This window comes from Suncus etruscus, chromosome 6, assembly GCF_024139225.1.
Source record: "Suncus etruscus isolate mSunEtr1 chromosome 6, mSunEtr1.pri.cur, whole genome shotgun sequence".
Taxonomy (NCBI): domain Eukaryota; kingdom Metazoa; phylum Chordata; class Mammalia; order Eulipotyphla; family Soricidae; genus Suncus; species Suncus etruscus.
In genome coordinates this window covers 16040969-16059691 of record NC_064853.1, presented here as the reverse complement: position 1 = coordinate 16059691, position 18723 = coordinate 16040969, and the positions used below count along the sequence as shown (strand labels likewise).

Here is an 18723-nt window from a genome sequence, read left to right as displayed (position 1 = left end):
GAGCCATCTCTATGGCCCGTGTGTGTGTGTTTATCTTTTTCGTAGGAAAAAATCTGGCATCCACAGGTTACTCTTGGCTCTGTGCTCAGGAATCACTCCTGGCAGCCTTGGGGATCCATATGGAATGCTGGGGAATCAAACCCAAGATGACCAGGTGCAAATTTTCTACCCACTGTGCTGTCACTCTAACCCCAGTGTGTGTGTGTGTGTGTGTGTGTGTGTGTGTGTGTGTGTGTGTGTGTGTGTGTTGCTAGGGATTGAGTCCAAGCCCTCATACCTGCATGCCTCATGATCACTACTCAACTGCATCCCTGGCCCATCTGGGTCAGCTTTGAAGATGCCCCCGGGGTTTCCAATGTGCCCCCACGGTTTGAGAAGCACAGCTGCAGAGAATAAATGCCAAGACCTGATGGGATAGGAACACTTGAAGCAAAGGGAAGAGCAGAGGTTGAGGGTTCCAAGCTAAGCCTGTCCCAGTATGTTGAAGAAAGAACAGCTGGACCAGGGGGAGAGCCTAGGGCAGCCTGGAGCCCTAAGATGGTCTCCCGAATTTGGGGGTGGATGGGGGGCATTGAAAGAGACATGCTTTGCCTTGGGCTATGACATCAGGCTTCTATCTCTTTCTGCTCAGACTGAAGAAACCTGAATACAAGGGTTAGCAGAGGAAGGGATCACCACTCTGCCATTGTATTGCATTACTACTGATGTTTGGTGTGGGGTGATAGGCACCCTTCTGAGTCTTGTGTCTCCCTCTGATTTGAACGAGCAAATCCTCATCTTTCCTGTGGGGCCCAGGGCTTCTTGGGGGCTTTCAAAGCAGCTGAAAGTTCCTCTCTGCCAGAATTCATGCAAGAATTTTCACCAGCCTTTGTCTCACAGCTGGTGTCTTCTCTGCTAAGTCCAGACCTTGAGGTCCCCAGGGGCACTGAGGTCTGACACAAGCTTTTTCCCACCTTGGCCCCTTTCTACCTTCCCCTTCCTATGGCTCTCACCCTACCATTTGAGGCCTAGTCTCATGCTGTGGCTCATCTATTTAATTTTCACCTGGGACTTCTGGGTTATATTCTGGGTTAGTTCCAGGGGGAACACATGGCCTCTAATTGAGAAACATAGATCTATTTCTTTTCTTCTGGTTTTATTGGGGGGCTACACCTGAGGAAGTCAGGGATCACTCCCAGTTCTGCCTTCTGAGGTCCACTCCTCACCTCTGATCATTCCTAGTGTGGCTGATGGGACTATATACTAGATGGGTGCTGGAGACTCAACTGGTCAGCTGCATGCAAGGCAAGCACCTTACATCTATGCTATCTCTCCGGCCCCTATCTAACTTTTTCTTATCTCAACCCTCTACCCCCTAACACACATTTAATAGCATTTAATAAATATCTGTTAAATGTCCAGCATAGCAAATATTCTTAATCCAGGGACCTTTTCTCTTGATCACAGACAAAGTAGCAATTTTTCTTCACCCTAAAATATGCTGGCTGGGTTACCAGTCAATTTAGCTCAAGGAAGAAACAATTAAGAGAACAAAATTTAAAATTCAACCAATTAAGAGTTTGCTCTAGTTTTAGTACATGGTTCTGATTAAGTGTCTTCCTTCCTTTTTTCCCCCTTTAATTTGTTTTTTTTTTTTTTTTTTTTTTTTTTTTTTTTTTTTTTTTTGGTTTTTGGGCCACACCCTGTGACGCTCAGGGGTTACTCCTGGCTATGCGCTCAGAAGTTGCTCCTGGCTTCTTGGGGGGACCATATGGGACGCCGGGGGATCGAACCGCGGTCCGTCCTAGGCTAGCGCAGGCAAGGCAGGCACCTTACCTCCAGCGCCACCGCCCGGCCCCCTTTAATTTGTTTTTATTTGGAGACTATACCCCACAGTACTTAGGAATTACTCCTGGCTCTGCACTCAGGAATTTCTCTTGGTGAATTTAGGAGACTATAATGGGAAGCCAGAAATTGAGCCCAGATAAGCTGCATGCAAGGCAAGTGCTCTACCCACTGTTCTATTGCTCAGGCCCCTTAAGTGTCTTCCTTAAAGGGCTCAATACCCCCTTCCCCAAGCTCCCAGGAGGCCCCTACAATCCTGGCTCCCGGTATGATTTATGGCAAAGCACCGGTTCCTACAGACTCTGCAGCTGGCGAGAAGCCCAACACATGCAAGCCCAAGATGCAGTTTGAAAGGACCGTGGAGATGGATTTGCTTGAAGGAGGAATCAAAGCAGCTGCAGCCCCAGAAAAAGAGTGAGTGAAGGACAGCGTGGGAGAGGGGGCGCGGGTGGAGGACGTCTGGGCTTCGCGAGCGATGCTTACCCACCGTTAACCCCAACAAACTGAAGGTTCTTTTTGGTCCCATTACCTCCTGCACGGAAGCCATAGTCTTTCTTTTTCATTATGGATTTAAGGCTGGTCGATGGGGAGAGCTCTAGGCAGACACAACATTACAAGTTAGGAAGATGCAGCAAAACTGGGGACTCTTTAAGGGGAGACAACAGGGTGACAGGTGGAAAGAATCTGAGGTGACCAAGTAAGAGGGACCAAGAACCAGAGGGTGGAAGTCCAACTTTTTTTTTTGCTTGTTTTTTTTTGTTTTGTTTTGTTTTGGGGCCACACTCAGTGATGGTCAGGGGTTACTCCTAGCTATGTGCTCAGAAATATCTCCTGGCTTGGGGGACCAATGGGATACTGGGGATTGAACCTAGGTTTATCCTGTGTCAGCCACGCACAAGGCAAACACCCTACTGGTGCACTATTGCTCCGGCCCCTGCAAGTCAAACTTTTGTAAATTGTCTTTGGGGCATACCTGATGGGGTTCAATGTCTTCTCCGAGCCTGGTGTTTGGAAATCTATATGATACTGAGGACTAATACTGGAGGTCCAGCGTTTTGACCCTCATTAAATCATAACATTTCTTTTTTTTACTTTTGTTTGGGGGTCATGCCCAGAAGTACTCAGGGATTCTCCTTGACTCAGGGCTCAGGGGACTATATGGTACCAGAGATTGAATCTAGATTTCCCCTCTGTAAATCAGGCATTCTAGCCTTTTGAGGTTCTTGCTGGGCCCTAAGTAGAATATGTTGAGAGTCTTGGAAAGGGAGGGGCCTATGCCTGCAAATACCCCAACTCATGAAGTAGGCAAGATAGGAGAGAGTTCCTGGGGATGTCCTCTGAAAAGAGCCATTGTTGGCATCAGAGTGTTCGGCAGGCTGCAGCCTGGACTTCACATGCAGAGAACCAGATTCCACCTTTAGCATCACATGTCTCCCCCAAAATTCACCCTGTGAGTACTGAGTTGGGAGATGCCCTGGGGTTACTTGCTAGCAGTGACCCCAAACTAAGAAACAAACAAAAAAAAAAAGGGTGGTCCCAGCACAAAGGGAACATCATTTCATTGATCAATATCTCTCATATAGATATAAAAATATTCCAGAGCTCTTTTTTTTGGGGGGATGACCACTACCCGAGGCAGTGTTCAGGGGTTATGTAGCAGACTATGTGGCACTGGGGATGAAGCCAAGCCTCCTGCATATAAAGCCTGTACTCCCGGCTGTCAAATTCCTGGCATTGGGGCCGGAGAGATAGCATGGAGGTAAGGTGTTTGCCTTCCATGCAGGAGGTCATCGGTTCGAATCCCGGCGTCCCATATGGTCCCCCATGCCTGCCAGGAGCAATTTCTGAGCCTGGAGCCAGAAATAACCCCTGAGCACTGCCGGGTGTGACCCAAAAAAACCACAAAGAAAAAAAAAATTCCTGGCATTGTGGCTCTGATCCTAACAGTCCTCTGAAGTTAGGATGGTTATTTTTGGTTTCTGGTTGCTGTTTGCTTTTGTGCCACACCTGGCAATGTTCAGGGCTTATTCCTGATCCTGCACTTGGATTATTCCTGGCACTGCTCAGGGAATTTATGGGATGCTGTGGATTGAACCTAGCCACTTACAAACATCCTACCTGCTGTATTATTGCTCCAGCCCAAAACTTATTTTTTTTTGGGGGGGTCACACCCAGCGGTGCTCAGGGGTTACTCCTGGCTGTCTGCTCAGAAATAGCTCCTGGCAGGCATGGGGGACCATATGGGACACCGGGATTCGAACCAACCGCCTTTGGTCCTGGATCAGCTGCTTGCAAGGCAAACGCCGCTGTGCTATCTCTCCGGGCCCCAAAACTTCTAAATTTTTTTTAGAAAGGAACCAGGCAACAGGGAAAGGAGGGTTAGATAGCCAAAGCCACAAAATGGTCCTGGCACAAATGCAAATGAGTGGGCAGAGCTTGACCAGTCAAATGGGGATTTTAGAGCCTCTCTTCCCTCCTGCTTTGCATTCTTGTGCTCTGCACTCTGACAGTTATTCACTATGACTCTGCCCTCAATCTTAACCTTAGAGTAAGACAAAAGGTAGCCTTCCCAGGTCCTCACACTCTGATGAGTTTTTATTCCACTGGGCTCCTGGAAGTGCTTAAATTAAAAAAAAAAAAAAAAAGTAGATCAACTAACACCCTTTCTTTCTTGGTCTCTTCACTTAAAGGAGAAATGTTTCCTTATCTGGGAAACCTGTGCCTTTTTTTTTTTTTTTTTTTTTTTGGTTTTTGGGTCACACCTGGCAGTGCTCAGGGGTTATTCCTGGCTCCAGGCTCAGAAATTGCTCCTGGCAGGCACAGGGGACCATATGGGGCGCCGGGATTCGAACCGATGACCTTCTGCATGAAAGGCAAACGCCTTACCTCCATGCTATCTCTCCGGCCCAAACCTGTGCCTTTTAATTTCCTTGTTTATTATTTGGTTTGGGGGAGCCACACCTGGCAGCCAGGGGGACAAACACCTAGCTCTGGGCTTGGGCATCACCTGGCCAGGCTCAGGGAATTCTATGGAGCTGGGGATGGAGCCCAGGCCTCTTGCATGTGAAGTATGGCTCAGCCTACAGTGCTTTCTCTGTCCCAGAAGGTATTTACCCCGGGGTGGCGAGGTATCAGTGGGTGACGGGGGCTCCTTGGCAGGCGGGGCCTGAGTGCTGTAGGCAGACAGCAGCAGGTTAAGATTGTTCAGCAGTTGGCTCTGGATGCTGCTTAGCTTAGAGGCAGGCTGACGAAGGGCACTGGCCAGCTCAGGGCAGCTGTGCTCCAGGCAGTTCCACTGCTCCTGCACCAGTTCCTGGATCTTCCTCACGTACTGCCCCAGAGTAGCATCAGTGGGTGAGCTGGGAGGCTTTCTGGGGTGCTCCTTCTCTGAACCCTCCTTCTGTCCCTTCTCTGTGGGGTCCTTCCTGCTGCCACCCCATGAAGCACCTCCTATGTCCTCGACTCCCAACAGAGGGTCTCCTTCCAGCTCTAAGTCCCCCTCTTCGATCCTGAGCTCAGTGGAGAGGCAGCTCTGCAGAGAGGAAGTGAAGATAGAATCGATGTCCTCTGCTGGGGACAGCACAGGGGGTACCCCAAGTTCTGCTGGGCTCCGATCCCCTTTTTCAGGACTGTTCTTTCCTCCCAGGACACCATCTTCTTCATGTCTGGCTCCCCGGCTTTCAGAGCTGGAACCATCCACAAGGGCCACCCCAGTGCTCTTGTCGCATGACTCCTTGGCCAAGACTTCTGGGAGAGGGTCAGTGTTGACCATGGCGTCTGTCTGGCTCTTGGTGGCCTTGGTGGCCGCTTGGCTGAGCTCAGTGGACAGCTGAGCGACGGTGCCCTCGAGTTCCTGGATCCTCTGCCCTCTGCTCCGGCTCTCTTCCTCCTGATGCCGGAGGGCAGCCCTGACCTGGGCCAGCTCCTGAGTTCTCTGCGACAACTCGCCCTCCAGCTCACAGAGCTGCCGCTTGAGACTCGAGAGACTGTGGGGCTCTGTCCCCTCCAGGCCCAAGCTCTCCTCTGTCACCCGGATGCCCACGCTCCGCACATGCACTTCGATGGGTGGAGGGGGTGGTGGCAACTCGCTGATGCTCAGCTCCAAGTCTTCCAGGGGAAGATGGTTCTCGGGGAGGGGAGAAGGCAGAGGCGGCGGGCTGGGACTGACCATCGCCTCTGTCCCCCTGCTTTGGGGTCTATCTTTAGCTTCTTCAAGAACACCCGGTGCTGGGATCGAAGGGGATTTGGGAGCCTCTGCTCCTGCAGCTGGAGGCTCAGCACCTACCCGGCCCAGTTCTGGAATCCTGGGTTCTGGGCATGCAAACTCTCCACCTCTAGGTTGCAAATTTTGATCTGGGCGTGCAAACTCTCCCACTCTGGGTTGCATTGATACGCGTGGGCTCTGAGAACTTACAAATCCTTCTGCCGGACCAAACGCACCCTCCAAGACCATCCCTCCACTGGCAGGCGACTCTCGGGCCAGATGTACAGCAGCATCTGGCAGCAGCGAGCCCTGCTCCTCTGAGGGAGGGGGCAGGGTGGCTGGCATGCTGGAAGCTCGAAGCAACTGGGGGCGGCCGCTGGCAGGGCCTGGCTCGATGCCCCCCAAGGCAGATGCCTCCAGCTGCCGGGCGGTCTCGGCCAGCAGGACCTGGCGGTGGTAGCTGATCTCACCACTGCCTGTCATGGCCTGAGGGGTGTCCCCTGCAGAGGGGGTCCCCTCTTCTGTCCTGAGCTGCACCTTCTGCAGCCGCACTGGGGACCAGCTGAGCGGGGCCGGGGAGGCGGCAGGCCGAGCCCCGCTGTCGGGCAGGCTGAAATTTCGAGGCAGAGTGCTGAATTTGGCTTGCTTGGTCCTGCGGTGGATGGGGACCCGGCGGATGGTGTGGCCCTTCTCGATGTCGTCCACATACTTGAGGAAGTCCAGGTCTAAGTGGAAGCCGTAGGGGGTCTCCACAGAGTAGGGGTGTCCCTTGGGAGGGCCCCTCTCCTCTTCCCCCGCACAGGATTGGTCTTGAGCTAAGAGAAAGAAAACATGGCAAAAGAGAGTCATAGTATTAGGGAGAATCAAGTGTGGCAAGTCCAGTGTGTGATTTTGGCTAAATCCCCCAATAAGAGATAACTATGGGGCCAGAGAGATAGCACAGCGGTAGGTTGTTTGCCTTGCATGCAGCCAATCCAGGACCAACAGTGGTTTGAATCCCGGCATCTCATATGGTCTCCCATGCCAGCCAGGAACGATTTCTGAGCACAGAGCCAGGAGTAACCCCTGAGCTCTACCGGGTGTGACCCAAAAACAAAAACTAAAAAAGAGATAACTATAGCAGCCCCATGGAAGCTGTGGGAGCCACTTCCAGGCCATTTTGTTTCATGCACTGGGCTCAGGACTGCAAGGAGATGACATGGCCCAAGACAGCAGAGGGAACGCTGCTGTCCAAAGCCTAGTTCTTGCACTAGGGCCTCCTCAACAGTGATTGTGAAACCAGGGTAACTCCTGAGAGACAGACCACAGTGCAAGGCTGAATCAGTGCTTGGGACAAAAGGGGTAGTAGAGTCTGGGCGAAATGTTCAATTCAGGGAATGGTGTGTGATGGGAGTAGAAAGGGAGTGGAATTGTGTGCAGGGGGAGGGAGCATGGGGGTAGAACTTGAGCTTCATGAATTCAAGACCTGTGTGCTCCAATTCTCTGAACCCAATTTTTTTGTTTTGTTTATTTTTTTGTTTTTGGGTCACACCCGGTGGTGCTCAGGGGTTTCTCCTGGCTCTGGGCTCAGAAATCACTCCTGGCAGACTCAAGAGACCATATGGGATGCCAGGAATAAAACTGGGGTCTGTCCTGTGTTTGCCACATGCAAGGCAAAGGCGCGGCAGTCATATCTCTGCGGCCCCATAACCCAATTTTTTGGAGGGGGGCTATATCTCCTAGGGCTATCCCTGGCTCTATGCTCAGGGAACACTCCTTCACTGCTTGGGGACCCAAACAAGGTGCAGGGGATTGAACTCATGTGGGTCCTTACCTGTCATACTATCGCTCTGGTCCTGAAACAAATTATTTTTTTTGTCATATCTAGTAATACTTAGGAATTACTCCTGGCTCTGCACTCAGGAACTACTCTTGAGGATGATCGGGGGACCATTTGGGGTGTCAGGAATCCTATCCAGGTCAGACACATGCAAGGCAAACACTCTCCCTGCTATATTAACTCTTCAGCCTCTGAGCTATTTTTAATATGGGTGTGTGTCTGTTCATCTTAGTACATGTGTGATGCCAGGGTTCAAACCCATGGCCTCATGCATACAAGTCTTGGACTTTCCTTTGAGGTAAATCTTCTGCCCAATGGTTTCCATTAATGCCTCTCTGGTTCCTGCCAAGGACTCTGTCCTCAGAGCAGCAGAATAAAAAAATATCCTGCTGATTTTCTGAGCTAGAGTCACATCATTGCTGAATCTGCCAGATCACGGAGCTAATTGGCAATTTTGGAGATGGAAGGTTTCAAAGGACAAGCTCCACGCTTGTCTCTACATTAAAAATGAACCCTGCATGAAGTATCAGAGAGTTAAACCTTCTACATTATTTAAGCTTCCTCAGCAGCCTGAGTCTCCAGGTACATGCAGATGAGAGAGATCCAGGACACAGGATTTTCAGGCCCCTTACCCTCCGCCTCCTGAAAACTTCCTTAGTGCTTAATAGACTAGACTTACTTCCCATTCTCAAAAACTCACAGCAAGTGAGGAAATACCACACTTTTCTGCAACAGGAAATAAAAAAAATGAGGGAAAAGATTTACAGAGGGGCGGGAGAGATAGCATGGAGGTAAGGCGTTTGCCTTTCATGCAGGAGGTCATCGGTTGGAATCCCGACATCCCATATGGTCCCCCGTGCCTGCCAGGAGCAATTTCTGAGCCTGGAGCCAGGAATAACCCCTGAGCACTGCCGGGTGTGACCCAAAAACCACAAAAAAAAAAAAAAAAAAAAAAGATTTCTAGAAAAAGGGACATTGCTGGGGCCAGAGAGATATCATGGAGGTAAGGCGTTTGCCTTACATGCAGAAAGACGGTGGTTCAAGTCCCAGCATCCCATGTGGTCCTCTGAGCTTGCCAGGAGCAATTTCTGAGCATAGAGCCAGGAGAAGACCCTGAGTACTGCTAGGTGTGACCCCAAAACCAAAAACAAACAAACAAACAAAAAAGGGACATTGCTATACCCATCTTCCAAGAGCTATGGGCCTCCAGATTTCTGGGACAGCTCTGAGTCCCAGGGATCTGACAACAAGATGTTTCTCCATCGAATCCAGGCTCTGTGGGGTGTCTGGACTCCCTGGGGGAGGCTGAGAGGAACCCAGGCTTGTGGGGTATGGAATTTACATAGGCTGATATCCAAGTAGAAATTTCTTCAGGGTAAAACGGTCCCTGTTATCCTTGCTGCTCGCCAGATGCCAGCCATCACTGCCACTATTAGATATTGTGAGCTCTGGAGAGTCCTGGAGCCAGAAGCATCCCACAAAAGGAAAAGGGGAAAAATGATGCCAAAGCTGACTCCAGTTTTTAAAGGAAATGAGAGAAACAGAAACGAAAGAGTAGATGAAAGAAAAAGCAGAAAGAAGAGGAAGTCAGTGGGTCTCCTGTAAAGGCCCAGGTAATGAGGAGGAGGCTGAGACCATGGCCCTCAGGGAGAAATAAGGTGGGGTACTGAGTACTGAAATAAGGTGAGGACTGATGTCTGAAAGACATCACAAAAAGGCAGCTTTGGGGTGAGAGAGGCAGGCTTGGGACTTATGGAGTGATGGCAGGGTCAGTAGGGCATCTGGTCCCCACATTTCATGCCAGTGGAAAGTTGTGTTTTGAGATGGATTATGACATCCCAATTCTCTAAAGCTGGGTGATCTAGAAAAAGCTTCTCCTCAGAAATCAGGAGACATGCTCCCCTCTCTGAGCTGGGGGTAGATTCAAAGGGAGCCGAAGTGAGGAACAGTCAGGAAACGTTCTTGGTGCTGGACGGATCACTCAGGGACTTCATATGCATTTAGGCCTTGTTCTCTTGGGTCGTGGGTATTAAATCAACATCTGCCAGTTGATGAGGTGTTGGATTGTTTGTGCAAACAGCCACAACCACAGGGCCATCTCTTGAGACTAGTGTTGGCTGTTGGGTCAGTAGCATTCATGAATCATGCAGACTTAGAAACTTCCTGCCCAGCAGAAGCAGACAACCCTGTCTGTTTTGCTCCAGCCTGCTTGTTCCAGCTCATTGCAGGGGGCTGATAGACACAGGGCTGAAGCATCACAGACACCCTAGGAGACATGCAGTCAGCACATGGGGTAGTCATATCAATCATCTATTCTGGCTTCACCAGGAGACCATGGGCATAGGAACAAACTGACCAAGAAGAGCCCAGACCCAAAGAATTGTGCAGCCAAGCCATAGAATCTTTCTTCTTATTTTATTCTTCTCAAAAAATACCTGGCAGTGCTCACAGCTTTCTCCTGGCTCTGCACTCAGAGATCACTCCTGGCTGGGAGTCACTGGATCATATGGGGTGTCAGGGATTGAACTCAGGACAGCCACATACAAGGCAAGCACCTTAAACGTTATAGTGTCTCTCGACAGTACTTGCCCCAAAATAAATTTTTATTGGCTGTTTTGTTCCACATCCATACATATGCGGCTTTTAATTCCCCAAAAGCCAACTACACATTCTTCTCCAGTGGGCATGAGACATTCTTCAAGATAGAACACACACATACTGGGCCACAAAACATAGCTCCATAAAACTGAGAGGATAGAAATTGTATCAACTATTTTCTCAGACCATGATGTACTGAAAATAAAAGTGAATTACAAACAGAAATGGAAAAAAAAAACTTTAACATCTGGAAATTAAACAGTTCACTACTAAACAACCAGGGGTTCAGAAAACAAATCAAAAGATTCCTGGAAACAAATTATAAAGAAGACATAGATTATCAGAATTTGTGGGACAAAACAAAAATGATATCAGGAGGAAAATTTATAGCTTTGCAAGCACTCATCAGGAAGGAAGAAACAAACATAAATAAATAATAACTACATAAATAACATGGCCACGTAGCTTAAGAAATTGAAAAATGACCAACAAAATGAGCTGAAAGCAGGCAGGAGGAAGAAAATAATAAAACTTAGAGCAGAAATTAATAAACTAAAAACCCAAAAAACAATCCAAAAGATCAATGAAAGCAAGAATTGGTTCTTTGAAAAAAAAATAAACAAGATCAATAAACCATTGGCAAGACTCACAATGAAAGAGAATCCTAATAAGCCGAATCAGAAATGAAAGGGGGGATATCACAACAGATACTAGAGAAATTCAAAGGATAATCAGAGATAACTTTGAGAATCTTTATACCACAAATGAGACAAACTAGAAGAAATAAATAAATTTTTATTTATTTATTTATTTATTTATTTATTTATTTATTTATTTATTTATTTATTTATTTATTTATTTATTATTGGTTTTTGGGCCACACCCGGCGGTGCTCAGGGTTTACTCCTGGCTGTCTGCTCAGAAATAGCTCCTGGCAGGCAAGAGGGACCATATGGGACACTGGGATTCGAACCAACCACCTTTGGTCCTGGATCAGCTGCTTGCAAGGCAAACACCGCTGTGCTATCTCTCCGGACCCAATAAATAAATTCTTGGCCTCCTAGAACTTCCCAAGCTTGAACCAAGATAATGTAGAATACATGAGCAGACCCATCACTACTGAGGAAATTGAAATGTAATCAAGGGGGGGGCTGGGCGGTGGCGCTGGAGGTAAGGTGCCTGCCTTGCCTGCGCTAGCCTAGGACGGACCGCGGTTCGATTCCCCCGGCGTCCCATATGGTCCCCCAAGCCAGGAGCGACTTCTGAGTGCATAGCCAGGAGTAACCCCTGAGCGTCACCGGGTGTGGCCCAAAAACCAAAACAAAAACAAAAACAAAAACAAAAACAAAAACCGGGTGTGGCCCAAAAACCAAAAACAAAAACAAAAACAAAAACAAAAACAAACAAAAAAAAAAGAAATGTAATCAAGAGGCCGGGCGGTGGCGCTAAAGGTAAGGTGCCTGCCTTGCCTGCGCTAGCCTTGGACGAACCGCGGTTCTATCCCCCGGTGTCCCATATGGTCCCCCAAGCCAGGAGCAACTTCTGAGCACATAGCCAGGAGTAACCCCTGAGCGTTGCCGGGTGTGGCCCAAAAACCAAAAAAAAAAAAAAAGAAAAGAAAAAAAAGAAATGTAATCAAGGGGCCGGGCGGTGGCGCTGGAGGTAAGGTGCCTGCCTTACCTGCGCTAGCCTAGGAGACGGACCGCGGTTCGATCCCCCGGCGTCCCATATGGTCCCCCAAGCCAGGATCGACTTCTGAGCGCATATAGCCAGGAGTAACCCCTGAGCGTCACCGGGTGTGGCCCAAAAACCAAAAACCAAAAAAAAAAAAAAAAAAAAAAAAAAAAGAAATGTAATCAAAAGGCTTCATAAGGCCCAGATGAATTCTTTCTAATGAATTTTTTCAAAACTTTAAAGAGAACCTACTACCAACCTTTTAAAGGCTCTTCCAGGAAACTGAAGAAGTAAAAACATTCTCAAACAGTTTCTATAAAGCTAATATTACCCTGATAAAAAAAAAAAGCAGACAGAGAAACCACAAAAAAAGAAAAAGAAAATAAAAAAGAATCAAAAGCCTATATCCTTGCTGAGCACAGATACAAAGATATTTAACAAAATACTAGCAACTAGAATCCAACAATTCATCAATATATATATATATACATATATAATAACCAAATAAGATTCATTCCTACTTGCAAGGATGATTTAACATATGCAAGTCAATCGGCATAATATAGTACATCAATAAAAGAAAAAAAATTGATCATAGCAATAGATGCAGAGAAAGCATTTGACAAGAACCAGCACCCATTCATGATAAAAACTCAACAAAATGGGAATATTTAGGAATTTTCCTCAGTATAGTCAAAACAACTTACAACAAGTTTATGACAAACATTATACTTGATCTAGAAAAAAATAGATCTGACACAAAACAAGGTTGCCCATTCTGGCCACTTCTATTCATTATAGTACTGGAAGTACTTTCCATAACAAATAGGCAAGAAAAAGATATCAAGGGTATCCAGATAGGAAAGGAAGATTCTCACTGTTTTCAAATGGCATGATACTATATTTAGACACTCTAAAGACTCTACAAAAAAAAAAAAAAAAAAGAGCTTCTAGAAAGACTCTAAATAAAACTTCTAGATTTGTAAAGTGGCAGGCTACATAAGAAGTAAAAATCCAATGTTCTTCTATACACAAATAATGAAAGAAGAAAGAGATATTTAAAAACAAAAATTTGGGGCCAGAGAGATAACATGGAGGTAAGGCATTTGCTTTGCATATAGAAGGTCCGTGGTTCGAATCTTGGCATCCCATATGGTCCCCTGAGCCTGCTGGGAGCAATTTCTGAGCATAGAGCCAGGAGTAACCCCTGAGCGCTGCTGGGTGTGACCCAAAACCAAAAAATAAATAAATATAAACAAAAATGTCCTATTCACAATTGTGCCTCAGAAAATCAAGTGTCTTGGTATTAACTTAAGAAGTGAAAGACTGGGCCGGAGAGATAGCATGGAGGTAAGGCATTTATTTGCCTTTCGTGCCGAAGAAGGGTGGTTCGAATTCCGGCATCCCATATGGTCCCCTGTGCCTGCCAGAGGTGATTTCTGAGCATAGAACCAGGAGTAGCCCCTGAGCACTGCCGGGTGTGACCCAAAAACAAAAACAAAACAAGTGAAAGACTGGGGCCAGAGAGATAGCATGGAGGCATGGAGTGAAGGCATTTGCCTTATATGCAGAAAAATGGTGGTTCGAATCCCGGCATTCCATGGTCCCTTGAACCTACCAGGAGCGATTTCTGAGTGCAGAGCCAGGAATGACCCCTGAACACCGCGGGTGTGACCAAAAACAAAACAAAACGAAAGAAAACAAAACGAAAAGAAGTGAAAGACATACAAAAAGAAAACTACAAAACATCACTTAAAAAAATCAAAAGAGGACACAAAGAAATGGAAACACATCATCTGGTCATGGATTGAAAGGAATAACCACATTAAAATGTCAATTCATCCCAAAGCATTGTACAGATTTAATGCAATTTCTATAAGGATACCCAAGACATTTTTCTATTTTTTTCTTTCTTTTTTTTTTTTTTTTTTTGGTTTTTGGGCCACACCCGGCAGTGCTCAGGGGTCACTCCTGGCTGTCTGCTCAGAAATAGCTCCTGGCAGGCACGGGGGACCATATGGGACACCGGGATTCGAACCAACCACCTTAGGTCCTGGATCGGCTGTTTGCAAGGAAAACACCGCTGTGCTATCTCTCCAGGCCCCATCAAGACATTTTTCAAAGAAGTAGATCATTCACTCCTGAAATTTATATGAAATAATAAACCTCTACAAATTGGTGCAATTTTTTTTAAATCATTATATCAATCTGAAGTTGAGTTGACTCACTTCTCAATGTCCCCTACTCCCCTGTATCAATTAGTTTTTGATAGCAAAGCTAACTAATATTGGGGAGTGGGGGATGCTGAGAAATGATGTAGGGGAGTATACAAGCATGAAAGGGGCCCATGATCATCAATTTCCCTTTCCTAGAAGAGGCTCAAGCTCCTCAAGCTCAACAAGTGTCTGTTCTCTCCCCAGGCTCAGAAACACGCTAAAAAAAAAAAAATCACAGAAACAGAAAATATAACTGAAAAGCTATAGGTTCACTTCCTGCCGCCTGCTACTTGGGTCAGCCCAGTCTTCTGAGAGACTGTCTTCTGCAGCAACCCCAGCCAATCCCAGATGTTATGGGCTAATTCCACCCATATCCGATCATGGGGAAAACAGTGTCCTGCCTACCTTCTGTCTTCTCCATTTTAGAAGCTGCTGCACTCGGTGGCTTCAGGCACTCTTCATTCACCGTCTTGAAAATTCAGCTGAAGAGATCTAAAGTAAAAAGAGAGAAGTGGAGAGTAAAGTGAGTGTTGAAGGTGCAAGGTACCCAGACTAGTCATGTCCAGGCCAGGGGCTGTGGCTCTGTGGTAGGGCACCACCTTGCAGGCACAAGGGCCCAAGTCTTGATTCCAAGAAACATCTCACATGCTGTACTCTCCAACACTGTCATCCTTATCCCCAACACATTAAAGGCATGAACCACAAGCATCACAACTAAAGGAAGAAGTGGGTGATTATTTTTATCCAGGGGTTTTGGGTGGTCACAGTCAGCTGTTCTCAGGGCTTAAATCATGGCTCAGTGGTCCTGGAGGAGCTGGGTGAGGGGGGTTGTGTGGTATGCAGAATACAAGTGCCTTACCTGCTGTACTATCTCTCCAGACCCAGGGATTTTATTTATTTATTTATTTATTTATTTATTTATTTTTGTTTCTTTTTTTAGACCCAGGAATTTAAAATTTTAATTAAAAAATTAAATTAAAAAATTTTTTTAGGTATCAGGATTGAATTTAGGTCTTACTCAAGCAATGCACTTGAGTTACATCACAGGCCTAGGAATCTTTTTTTTTTTGGGGGGGTCACACCCGGCAGTGCTCAGGGGTCACTCCTGGCTCCACAGTCAGAAATCTTTCCTGGCTGGCATGGGGGACCATATGAGATGACAGGATTCCAACCACCGTCCTTCTGCATGAAAGGCAAATGTTTTACCCTCCATGCTGTCTCTCCAACCCCAGGCCTAGGAAATTTTTTTTTTTTTTTTGTGGCTTTTGGGTCACACCCGGCAGTGTTCAGGGGCTACTCCTGGCTCCATGCTCAGAAATTGCTCCTGGCAGGCACGGGTGGGGGGGTGGGTGGGGGGGGGGGACCATATGGGACACCGGGATTCAAACCGATGACCTTCTGCATGAAAGGCAAACGCCTTACCTCCATGCTATCTCTCTGGCCCTGCCTAGAAAACTTTTAAGAAAGGAAAAAAAGAAAGCAAACATTTACCCTGCACCCCACTTTTTCCCCCAGGGCACTATGAGCTCACAGGTCTAGTAGAGAGAGTGAAAGCCATGAACACTTTTTTTTTTGGTTTTTGTTTTTTGGGGCCGCACCTGGTGACACTCAGGGGTTTCTCCTGGCTATGTGCTCAGAAATCACTCCTGGCTTGGGGGACCATATGGGATGCTGGGGGATGGAACCACAGTTCATCCTAGGCTATTGCTGGCAAGGCAGACACCTCACTGCTCCACACCACCACTCTAGCCCCTCCATGAACACTCTTTTTTTTTTTTTTTTTTTTTAGTTTTTGGTTTTTGGGTCACACCCGGCTTTGCTCAGGGGTTACTCATGGCTGTCTGCTCAGAAATAGCTCCTGGCAGGCACGGGGGACCATATGGGACACCCGGATTCGAACCAACCACCTTTGGTCCCGGATCAGCTGCTTGCAAGGCAAACACCGCTGTGCTATCTCTCCGGGCCCTCCATGAACACTCTTAAAACCTCAGGGGGGCAATTCCCCCATGGGCTCTGATGCACCCACTTATTGGGACTTCCAGGAACTGGAAGCTTAGTCACTCACTCAGTACAAGGCCACTCTACCTTTTCTATAATATCAAGAGTTAAAAAATTTTTTTTTTTTTTGGTTCACACCCAGCTCAGGGGATACTCCTGGCTCTATGCTCAGAAATCTCTCCTGGCATGCTCGGAGGACCATATGGGATGCTAGGATTCGAACCACTGTCTTTCTGCATGCAAGACAAATGCCTTATCTCCATGCTTTCTCACCAGCCCAAGAGTTGAAATCTTATGATACCCCATCCCAGTGAAAGAAATATAAGGGCCTGGGTGTAGTTTAGTGGTAAAACTCTTGGCTTGCCAATAAGAAGTCCTGAGTCAAATCCCCAGAACCACCCCCTGACCCACACACGGATTTTTTGTTTGTTTTTGTTTTTGGTCACCCCAGAGGCATTCTGGCTCTGTACTCAGAAACTACTCCTACTACTCCTGGCAGGCTCAGGGGACCATAGGAGATGCCAGGGATCTAACCACGGTCAGCAGCATGCAAGGCAAACACCTTACCTGCTGTGCTACTGCTCCAGTACCTAGAATTTATTTTGTAAGAAGACTGAAATCAGGGGCCCATAAATAACAAGAGATAACCCAATCCAGGACAAGACAGAGATCTTGGCGTGAACTGACAGCAGCTGAGACTGGCAGGCAGTTTCCTATTCTCCCAGAAAGAGTTTGCTCCATCTAGCCAGTAGACACCCCAACAATAACTGATAGAGATTGGGTCACATAGGGTCTGATCACAAATTCTCCCCCAAAGCTGGGATGCAGAATTCACTACATTCCCCAATTCTGGCCACACAATCAGCCCTGTGGGGCTTTTGGGATTCAGAATACACTCACGCTGAGTTAACACATGGTTTTAGGGACAACCCCTACCAGTTCCAAAATGAAAGTTCAGAGCAGTGATAAGAAGATTGAGAAGACTGTCTCTAAGAGTGAGAGAAGCTTGAATGACAGCCCAGACTCAACCAGAGTAGGTACAGCAGGTACCTTGTCTTGCATATGGCCAATCAGGTTCATTCCCTGCCACTCCTTAGGGTTGTCCTGAGCTCTGCCAGGAGTGATCCCTGAGCAGATCCAGAAGTAAACCTGAGTACCTTAAAGAAGAGGATAGGGGCCAGAGAGATAGCATGGAGGTAAGGCGTTTGCCTTTCATGCAGGAGGTCATGGGTTCGAATCCCGGCATCCCATATGGTCCCCCGTGCCTGCCAGGAACAATTTCTGAGCCTGGAGCCAGGAGTAACCCCTGAGCACTGCCGGGTGTGACCCAAAAAACACACACACACACACACACACACACACACACACACACACACACACACAAAAAGAAGAGGATAAATAAGCAAACTGGACACCCAGCCTGCCAACAGCAACCCCTCCTGGTGGTGCTGTCACCCCTCAGAGCTGTCTTCTGTGTCTTGCCTGGGCAAAGGGGCTTTCTCTGGGCAGATGTGCCAGAGCCCAAAGCTCTTCCATTGTACAGGGCTGCTCTTTGCAGGAATGGTGCCAATCCATGTGTCTCAAGTACCTCAGAGGCAACAGCAAGTACTTGGTGTGGGGTTGCACAGAGCTGTGGTAGGGAAATCTGAGGTGTGGATGGCACTGGAAGCTGGGTGTGTTGATTCTGGAGGGAACACTGGAGGAAGGAAGGGACTGTCCATGCTAGGAGAAAAGGCTCTGAAACCTTAGTGTCAGGATGCAGGAGCGAATAAAGTTATGTGATAGGGGTGAGGGATATAGGTCAGGGTTTGATCCCCAAAACTGAAAAAACAAACAAACCCTGTAATGTTTCTATAAATATAAGTAGTTTGATATGATTGTAAATATGATTATATCATCATACATTATCATAATATATGTTTATATACACCTATATTAATATATATCCAAATCAGGGGTCTCAAACTCAATTTACCTGGGGGCCACAGGAGGCAAAGCCGGGGTGAGGCAGGGCTACATAAGGGATTTCACTTACCAGATATTCGCAATAAAAAATCGCATTAGTGGGCCCGGAGAGATAGCACAGCGGCGTTTGCCTTGCAAGCAGCCGATCCAGGACCAAAGGTGGTTGGTTCAAATCCCAGTGTCCCATATGGTCCCCCGTGCCTGCCAGGAGCTATTTCTGAGCAGACAGCCAGGAGTAACCCCTGAGCAACGCTGGGTGTGGCCCAAAAACCAAAAAAAAAAAAAATCGCATTAGTAAGAAAAAAAAAAAAAAATAATTGTGGGGCCGGGTAGGTGGCGCTGGAGGTAAGGTGTCTGCCTTGCAAGCGCTAGCCAAGGAAGGACCACGGTTCGATCCCCCGGCGTCCCATATGGTCCCCCCAAGC

At 47.4% G+C, this 18723-nt stretch overlaps 1 protein-coding gene across 3 annotated transcripts in view; it reads right to left on the bottom strand.

Moving 5' to 3' along the window:
* Positions 1-18723, bottom strand: part of KANK4 (KN motif and ankyrin repeat domains 4) — a 92202-nt gene that overhangs the window by 25781 nt on the left and 47698 nt on the right. For all 3 annotated transcript variants that reach the window (XM_049774385.1, XM_049774387.1, XM_049774386.1), the window contains exons 2-4: positions 14741-14827; positions 4939-6843; positions 2308-2419 (exon numbers count right to left, since the gene is read on the bottom strand). In XM_049774385.1, the coding sequence (XP_049630342.1) occupies positions 2308-2419; positions 4939-6843; positions 14741-14756 (2033 nt within the window). In that variant the 5' untranslated portion in view covers positions 14757-14827. The remainder of the gene's footprint in view (positions 1-2307; positions 2420-4938; positions 6844-14740; positions 14828-18723) is intronic.